This window comes from Dipodomys ordii, unplaced genomic scaffold, assembly GCF_000151885.1.
Source record: "Dipodomys ordii isolate 6190 unplaced genomic scaffold, Dord_2.0 Scaffold284, whole genome shotgun sequence".
Taxonomy (NCBI): domain Eukaryota; kingdom Metazoa; phylum Chordata; class Mammalia; order Rodentia; family Heteromyidae; genus Dipodomys; species Dipodomys ordii.
The window spans coordinates 714,622-724,532 of NW_012267500.1; the positions used below are offsets into that span (position 1 = coordinate 714,622).

A 9,911-nucleotide genomic window follows, 5' to 3' on the forward strand; every position below is an offset into this window, starting at 1 on the left:
CCCCCCCCCATCAATAAGTGGGCAGAAGACTGTTGGTTAATGACCTTTGGGTGCTGTACCGGGGGTTCGTTCCACGTGTCAGCTGTGAGCACCCTGGCCCCGCTCAGGCCCCTCCCTCCATTCTCCACCAGCTCTCCGCACGTGGATCCTGCATTCTTTCCTTTTTTGTGAATTTTAACTTCCACACAAACAGGAATGAGGGTTTCTTGACTAAGTAGAGAGGAAGAGGCCTCCAGAAAGAGCTTTGTGTAGATCAGTCCCAGGGCCGGCCTGATCTCCTTCCAGTCCTGGCCCCCAGCTGCCCCCAGTCCCGGTTCCCCCTGGCCTCCCCAGTCCTGGCCCCCCGACCCCCCAGTCCCGGCCCCCCTGACCCCTCCCAGTCCCGGCCTGCCCCCGGCCTCTGCCCCCCCAGTCCCAGCCTGCCCCCCGGCCCCTGGCCCCTGGCCCCGGGGCCCCTCCAGCCCCAGATGGCCCGGGCAGTGCAAGCATTACTGAACCCCACCTGCATGGGACTGCAGCGGGGAAGTGAGCTGGAAGGACAGACACAAACAAACAACCCACAAAACCAAAGGTAGCTGAAGCACAGTGTATTTATTTTAGCCTTAATGTCCCCTCTCCAATCTGTTCTTCTGAAAAATGATCTTGTTGCTGTTTCGTTTTTCGTACAATGAACGGCACCGGCACCCATGGAGGGCCCGGGCTGGCTTGCTGCTCAGAGAACGGCAGCGTGTTTCGGTGAAGGCCTCGTGGGGATACCAGCAGCCTGCGGCCCACGAAGGAGCTTTGCGCTGTTATTTCATAAAAAGAAAGAATTTTAAATGGAATGTGGTGGGCTCTTTCTTCCCTCTCTTCCCCTTCCCTCTTCTTTCTTTCCTTTCCCCTCCCTCCCTGCTTCCCTCCCTCCCCTCTCTCTTTTTCTCTCCTTCCTTCCTTTCTTCCTTCTTTCCTTCCTTCCTCTCTCTTCCTCTCTTTCTCTCTCTTTCTCTTTCTTTGTTTCTCTCTCACTCTTTCTCTCCTTCCTTCCTTCCTACCTTCCCTCCCTCCCTCCCTCCCTCCCTCCCTTCTTTCTTTCTGAACAGAGCTCAGGTCCTTGAAGATGCTAAGCAAGCCTTCTACCACCGCGCCGCAATCCTATCTCCAACTTTTTATTTTTTTGGGGGGGTAGATTCATAATGGAGATTTTTGAGCCTTTACCTTAAATATGACTTATGTGAGTTAATGGCATGATATTAGTCCAGTCAGTGTCCAGTGGGCAGTTTTTGAAGACCTGCGGTTCTCAAGGCCCTTTGAAATAGTGAGAACCCAGCAAAATAGCAAGAAGGGCAAGCACACATCGATTGTCTCGGGGCTTGATACTCTACTTGCGGGACACAGACACGAAAGAGAAAACGTGTCCATCGGTCCTCACCGACTGTCTGTGTCCGTGTCTACATCTCTGTTAAGGGACCTTTCAGACAGTGCTGAGAACCACCAGTGGCTGTTCGAAAGCTAGGTTTTAAATCCCCAACATAATTTAATTTCTGAGGCTTTAGTTGTTGCTAACGTCTCCTCCGACATTCATACATAAAAGTTTATCTTTGGGGATTCATGTGACCCGACGTATTTCCCTAAACATTGGCTTAAAGCTATTTTCTTGAAAAGACAAAGGGAAACCAGAATGTTTGTGTAACATTAAGCAGTAAATGCTTCCACTGGCTTCCTCTCACGTTCCCTGAGAAATCATACACTGGCGCGGAGACAGGCAATCCTTGAGAAGGAAAAAAAAACCCATGTTATGAACCCCAGAGAAGTCTGATTAGAGAACAAACCAAAATATGCCCAGTGACTCCAGGGGCATCTAATTTATGCAGTGTGCATGTCAGGAGACTAGAGACACAATGTGGAGACCCAGTCTGCACAGCCTCCTGGAATATTTGTGCTTCATATTTCCTAGCTTGCAATAGGAACACCTGAATAAAAGGTTATCTCTTTTAAACATCAGGCTGAACTATGAAAAAGACAAATCTTCCAGAGCAAAGGAGAAACAAGTTTTCTTGTTGGGTCACTAACGCTGTAGTATCCCTTTAAAAAAAAATCCTCAGATTGATTTGGTCTGAAAGCTTTAATTATGCCTTTATGTTACAGTTTGCTTATTTAAGTGTCTGTTTAACGTCCATCACTCACTACCCCCTGCTTTTCTCTAAAGAGATGGATATTATTCTCCTAATGGAGGAGACGAGAGAATGCTGTGAGAATATTAATACATAAATTAAAAAAATAATCTGGAAAGCATTGTAGAGTCCCCAGAGAAAAACTACCAGAACAGACAACATATTTAATATTATCAGTCGCTCTACAGAGAAGACGGGAACTGATGAAATACATGATCTGTTTGGCAAACTGAGGCACAGAGGCTGACATGACTCCAGTATCTTAGAAGCCAGCCCCCAGGAGCAACAGGCCTAGTAAGAAGTGTTTATAAATTTTCCAGAGGACAGACTTTCCTTTTACAACTTCCTTTTGAGTCTTTGTTTTGAAATCATTTTTTAAAAAAACTTTCTAATGCTTACAGTGATTAAGGTTAACACTAGTAGTGAAAAGAATTTTTACTGTAAAACAGACACTAGTGGCCACATGCCTGTCATCTTCGCTTCTTGGGAAGCTGAGCTTGGGAGGATGATGATTTGAGGCCAGACTGGGCAATCGAGTACCTAAGATTCCCTTCTCAGTCAAGAGTGGACAGAGTGGCATTGTCCTGTTATTCTGCCTATGATAAGAAGCCTAAAAAGGGCAGAGCCTAGTCCAGGTACGTGCCAGGGCAGGACGGGAGACCCTAGCTCAAAAATAACTAGGGCAAAAAGGGGCAGAGGTATAGCTCAGTGTAGAAGGCCTGCTTAGCGAGTACAGGGATCTGAGTTCAAACCTCCCCCCTACACACACACGTGCGCGCGCACACACATGCGCGTGCGCGCACACACACACACACACACTACTATGTGTTCTAGTAATTCCATTATTTATGTATTTATTTTGCATTGTGGCTTGGAACTTTGAACTGCATTCCGTTCATCCCCTTGGTGGGAAAACATGAATAAAAGCTTATGTTGGAGTTGCTGTTTTGATTTTCTAGGGAATTATTCTTAGGTTCCCTTTACCCAGGCAGAAGGACTGCTCTAAGTTCTATGTTGTCAACACTTAAAGCGCCGGGAGCCACTGAGGACGGCTCGCACGGCCCTGGGCAGAGGAGGGTGTGAAGTCTGTGTGTGTATGCCAGGGAAAGGACCTGCCATTCCATGTTTCCAGAGGACCTGCTCTCCCGAGTGTACACAGCAGAGGAAATGCACTGTAAACCTTTGGAGCCCCTGAATTTCATGCAAGGAATTTGGATCCTATGCATTGCTGGCAAACACATTTATTAGATGGTTTGACTCGGGGAATGGCATGATGAGATTCTACTGAAGACTAATGTTTGGCAGAGAAAGTAGAGGTAGGCTAGGCCTGGTGGCTCATGCATTTAATCCCAGCTATTTGGGAGACAGAGATCTGGGGGTTTGCAATTCAAGACCAGCCCAGACATAAAAGCAAGAACCCATCTCATAAGCCAGACGTGTGTGTGTGTGTGTGTGTGTGTGTGTGTGTGTGTGTGTGTGTGTCTGTAATCACACTACACAGGGCTATATAGTCAGATCACAATCTGAGTCTGTCGATGGGAGATAATACCTAAAAATAACAAAAATCAATGAAAGAGATGTGAACATGGTTCAAGTGTGGAGTGCTTGTGCATAAGGTCCTGAGTTCAAACCCCGCTATTTCCCGCTATTTCTCTCTCTCTCTCTCTCTCTCTCTCTCTCACACACACACACACACACACACAGACTAAGACCACTCTAGTATTGTAAAAGCAAGAAAGGGTAACAACCTGAGCAGGAAAGGCAAAAAAAAAAAAGTCTGGGAGATGAGGTAGGATATAATCAACATGTCTTAAGTATTGAAGAGAGACAGGGCATGATAGTGTAGACCCATAATCAACGCCAGCTAGTCAGGAGGCAGAGAGGCAGGAGGATCAAGTTCCAAGGCTGTTTGGGGAAAATGATGAATGAGACTCTACATGGAAAACAAAGTAAAAACAAAAGGATGGAGGCATAGATGAATGGTAGATGGTTGCCCAGCAAGTACAAGGCCTCAAGGTCAATCCTCAGTATTACAAAACAAACAACAAGACCAACACCCAAAGCCAGAAAGAGAACAAAAAACTCTTAGTTTTCTATTTTGAGTGACCTGAAAGATAGTTCTTTGAAAGATAGTTCTTTTCACTGAGAAAGGAGACACCCAAGCAATTAGTATGACTTGAAGAATTAAGATGATAAATATATTTTGCACCGTGTTGAGATCCAAGTGACCGGAAGACATGTTTGGGAGAGTCTGGTCTTGTTAATAAAATGTGGTGCTTGGCTAAAAGGACCAAGTTTCCAGATGTAAGCTGGGAAGGTGGTTCAGCTGAGATGATGGAGCCAATGCATGAACTCAAGACGGATTCGATAAGTAAACAGAAGGAAAAAGTAGGTCAACATTTTTCCAAGGCCCTGCCTTGATAAATGGTCACTTAGCAAGTCCTCAGACTTACAGTGAGCATCATGGACGGAAAGAAAGCAGAGACTTCCCGGAGGGGAGAATTGTAGTCCTGTTGCATGCTGGTCGGTTTCAGAATTAAGTATTTCCTGCTCCATTCATTTGTTTGGTGATTTGTAATGGAAAGAATGAAAAGTCAAGAGTGAAATCTGTTCCCTACTTGTCTGGAGGACGAGTTCCCAAAGGTCGTGGCACACGCCCCTTCTCTACCAGTGACAGTCTTACATTTGAGACACAGTACAGAGTGAGTCTCACAGTGAGGAAGTTACTCTCTTCTCTCTTAATCCCGGGCTTTATGTTAAGAGAGGAAGTCTCAGTTGGAGCAGACACAACTTTAACATCGATCACTAGGCAATCTCAATTCTCAGTCAACTGAGGGTGTCAGCAGATAATACCCACTTAGACTTCAGGATCGTCTGAACTCTCAGCGACTGAGTAGAACACCCTTCTGGTTGGTTGGGAGACCCCTATTTTTCAATTATCCTTACAGAATAAAATCTTAAAAGATAGGACAACTCAGTGGTACTCCAATGACGGGTGTTGGGCAGAATTATTTGCTAAGTTTAAATGATCACGAACGTTCCAGCAAGAATTCTGATTCTTTGGGTGGTTAATAAATAAGCCTGTGCATTCACATTATGGAGGTTAGCCAGCTGGTTTACCCTGAGAAGGCCTCCGTATCCAGTGTGGACGTTTGAGGCCATTCCCAGAATGACCTCCACAGTGAGGGAAACATGAACGAATTCATTCTCCAGTGATGTCTTGGATGTTAACCTCATCCGTGAAGGGTTAGTCGTCTCAAGGAAAAATCTCTGCTTTCATTAGAGCAGCTGACTGTGGCTGAAAATAAAATTGTAAATGAGAATTTGCTTGGATTTCCTGAGCTTAATGCCTTTGTGCTAAAGCTCTGTCTGTCATGTGCTCCATACTTGTATTATGACCACCTCTTATCAACCCACAGAAGCTCAGGAATCTTGTTCCGTACACAGAGAAAGTAACTTTGCCTACTTTAAAAAGAAGTTCTCACTACCTATTTACTAATAGCTTTCCATCTTTTGTTAGTTGTTTGTTTTTTTTTTGGTGGTCATGGGTTTGAACTCTGGGCCTGGGCGCTATCCCTGTGCTCTTCATCTCAAGGTGAGCACTCTACCACTTGAGTCACAGTGGCACTTCCAGTTTTCTAGTGGTTTTGTTGGAGATAAGAGTCTCACAGACTTTCCTGCCTGGGCTGGCTTTGAACCGTGATCCTCAGATCTCAGCCTCCTGAGTAGCTAGGATGACAGGCGTGAGCCACCAGCGCCTGACTCAGCTTTCTGTCTTTTAAAACTAGATCCCCTAAAAAAGGGACGGCAGGCAAGTGAAGTGTTTTCTAAATGGCTCGAAGTTCTTACCCAACATCCTAGTAATTCTTACAAGCAGAGACGCATTGGCTTGGAATACAGCAGCAGAGTGATCTTCACATCCCACAACAGAGCCAAACGCCGGGAACACATGGAGCGTGGCGCTGGCAAGAGCAGAGCAGAAATGCACAGTCTTTGGTCTGAAAAAATTAGTTATTTAATACCTATTAAAAGTTTCCATATGTACAGTTTTCACTGAATAAGAAAGGTTGGTCCAAGTCTCTCTCTTTTCTGGTACTAGAGATTAGCCCCAGGGCCGTGTGCATGCCATGTGTGTGCTCTGCCGCTGTGGCACGCCCCACGCCCCCTTTACCCTTTAGAGAGACTTTAAAGACTACAAGGTAATCACAGGCAAGCAATTTAAAATTCTGTCTTCACACGTGAAAGAAAAAGAATAGCAATGTACTATTGTTTGGACCAAAATAGTGTTTGTATTAAATTCCCAGCATCGGGGTAAATACCTTCTTGATCGTCAGTGCTGCGATCTCCTGGTCCAGACTTCATGCCCTCTGAAGGGTGAAGGGGAAGATGTAAGATAATCTTTTTCTTTCTTCTTTTTTTCTTTTTTTTTGTCGGTCATGGGGCTTGAACTCTGGGCCTGGGCGCTGTCCCTGAGCTCTTCAGCTCAAGGCGTGTGCTCTACCACTTGAGCCACAGCACCACTTGGTTAATTGGAGATAAGAGTCTCACAGACTTTCCTTGCCTGGGCTGGCTTTAAACCACGATCCTCAGACCTCAGCCTCCTGATTAGCTAGGATCACAGGCATGAGCCACCAACACCCAGCTGTAAGATCATCTTTTACAGCCCTTCGGAGTCTCTTCTCCATGTCCATACTGTGTTAGGTTTGATTTCCTGGTTTCTACACTGACACATTCCCAGAGCAGCTTAGAAGGTGCCTCAAACACCAGGGGGGAAAGATAAAAGATGCAGAATAAAAATGGAAGAGTTCTGGGGTGCACAGAAGCCATTCCTCATTCCCCGGGGGTCAGAACTTTACTACTTTACAGCAAGATTAAAAGACAGTGCACTCCAAATGGTGGTTTTGACATAGGGAAGTTAAATGACATATACTTTGTGTATTAACAAAAGCATATAAATTCGTTGAAGAATTTCAATAGTGATAGAATGAAACTTTAAGACAAAGTTTGTGTGTGTGTGTGTGTGTGTGTGTGTGTATGTGTATATGTCCGCACACGCATGCGCACGCATGTGTGTGCATCCAAACCACTCATTCTGGAAAGAGACTCATTCTCTAGGCATTGCTTGTAGCATGTTCTCACTGAACTGTCGTTTGTACTTCCTCAGTAAACAAGCTCAGGCTCCATGCTAGAGACAAGGCCCATGCTAGAGAGGGAAAAGGCGCCGCTGACTGTGAACGCCGAAGGAGCCTGTGGCACAAATCGCTTGTGGTCTTTAACAGAATAGCAATGTTCTCACATGTTTGTTTTTCTCTGCGACCTGGTGTCGGGCCAGTTGGCAGAGGGGGACACAGGGGTGGGGGACCCTGGGACTGTACCTGGCATCTCATAATCACACTTGGGTGATTGTCTGGGCAAAACACGTGAACTCAGTTTGTCTTGCACAGTCAAATAAACCCCCTTTCCTAAGTTATCCCCGTGAGAAACGCACGAAGGTCAAGCGGTACCAACTGCCTGGAGCCCATCTGCAGGCCTGCCCTGGAAGACGGTGTACAGTACCCACTGCACACAGACTTAGCGCCATGCGTGGCGGGGGAGGGGGGGACTTCCGAGTGAGTCGCTGACCTCAGAGAGAGAGAACGTAGAGAATCCAGCACTGTCGGAGGTCAGCCAGTCAAATACCAGGACTGGGTTTTTCAGAGGGTCAGATGATGCCCGTTTTATGGCCATTAATAACATTTTAGTTATATAAACAGAGATAAGAGTAATAAAGCAATAAATTCTGCATCGCACTGTAATCTGATTGCCAGCCAGCGCCAGCAGCCACGCCACACTCCTGCCATCCCGGTAATGGCCTGGGGGCGGTCTTGCATTTCCTTTCTCTGCAGAGCCCTCTCCCAGCCCACATCTGCTGGAGCCACGAGCTGGTCCGAGCAGACAGATTCCTCAGGTGCCTCTGGGAGCCGATGAGCTCAATGGGCTTCTCACCAGAGTGCCTAGACCTACACTCTTCTCCTCCTGTGCTTTCTTTCGGCCCTCGCACCCCAGGCCCATCGGCCTCTGGGGAAGTGTGGTGCATCTTTGCTCTGATTCAGTGTCTGCTCCAAGCAGAGATCTTTTTAGGAGATGAACCACACACAAGGCCAGGTTCCCTGTTCAAACCAGGAAATACAGGGCCTGCCCTTTAGGAAAAGCCAGGCAATGCGGTTACGGCTGTTATCTGGAACACCAGCAAATAGCAGTGTCAGAATCTCTTTCTACAGGTTCCAGAGAGCTTTGGTTTAAATCTTGACAGGTTAATTATGTGTTTTAAGGCTTTGTTTATGGATTGCTAATAGAGCAGCCGTGAAACAATTCCTCTGCATATTGCAATGACCCGTGTCCTGCGCACGTCTCTCCTAGCTGATCACGCCTCACGCCATCCGCGTGCAGACGCCTCCGCGGCACATCCCCGGGGTGGTGGAAGTCACACTGTCCTACAAGTCCAAGCAGTTCTGCAAAGGGACACCGGGCAGATTCATCTACACAGGTAAGAACGCCCGTGGACCGTCACGGTGGCCTGCGGCAATCCTTTGCTTTATCTTATATGCATGAATACGTATTTTGAACCATTTTCTGTTAAGACTGGTGTTCTCCTTTTCACCACACAGATGACCAAGTGAGTTGCTTTGATAGAGATGATTAAGAATCTACCCAAACCAGACACAAGAACACACACATACATCTGCAGACCCCAGTCACATGGGAGGCTGTGGGTAGGAGGAATGAAGTCGGAGGCCAATCTGTGGGGTGTGGAGGGGAATCGAGGGAACATGAAATCCTTCCTGAGAAAAAAACTAAGCAGCCAAACAATGCTTAAGAACGTACCTCAGGTATTAAGAGCACCTACCTTGCAAAGGGCAAGGCCCCAAGTTCAAACTCCAGGACTGTCAGGATACAAATAAATCAATCATTCAACCAGGTGTCTAGGTTGGAACGGCAGGATCTACTGAAGTAATTAGTTGTGTACTCTACGAAGCGAAGCGGCACAGGACCTGGGAGAAGGGCCTGGGTGTGACCGCCCGCCAGCCCGCCCGCCCGCGGTCTCAGGTGCTGTCAACTAAGTCACTCCAAGGGGTAGCGCTGGGCTTTCCTGAGCAGTTCCGCGCGCGCGCGCGCGCGTGCGTGCGTGCGTGTGTGTGTGCGTGCGTGCGTGCGTGCGTGTGTCTGTGTGTGTGTGTTCCGCGCAGTTGGTACTCGCAGAGTTGATTTCCAGGTTGGTAGTCTCTTCTGAAAGGAGCTGCATCAGCCTGGCAAGTAGACCCACCTTGTGGTAAGAAGCTGGGGTTACAGGAGCACCAGTTCCCTCTCACTAGCCGGCAGGCAGGCAGGATCTGCAGAGACGGGGTGGAAATCTGCCCTCCACAGTCTGAGCACCCCCAGACAGTGCACCGAACACCCGGAGATCTCTGCAACAATTTTGGGTCTGCTAGAGTTGATCCCAGTTGACCCAGATCCCTTCATTTCTGACAAGGTTAAAGGTGAGGCTTGTGCCGCTGGTCAGGGGGCCACACAGGGGGTAGCAGCACACAGGGCAGCATCCTGGCTGGCTGTGGCCACGAGCCAGGCGGCCACCATCTCCACTCACGCAGGCCAGGATGAGGAAGAGGGGTTCGTGGCATTCTTAGGGATCTGGAATGGCGAAGGGAGAACTCTGCTGATGTTCCCTAATTACAGCCACGCACTTAAATAGATTTCATCCTGCCTCGGCATTCGATCACAATG

General features: G+C 47.6%; 1 protein-coding gene across 3 annotated transcripts in view; it reads left to right on the plus strand.

Annotated features, from left to right (window-relative positions):
- The window catches only part of Ebf1 (early B-cell factor 1), a 389,320-nt gene that overhangs the window by 298,612 nt on the left and 80,797 nt on the right, over nt 1-9,911 (plus strand). For all 3 annotated transcript variants that reach the window (XM_013036405.1, XM_013036406.1, XM_013036407.1), the window contains exon 10: nt 8,550-8,676. In XM_013036405.1, the coding sequence (XP_012891859.1) occupies nt 8,550-8,676 (127 nt within the window). The remainder of the gene's footprint in view (nt 1-8,549; nt 8,677-9,911) is intronic.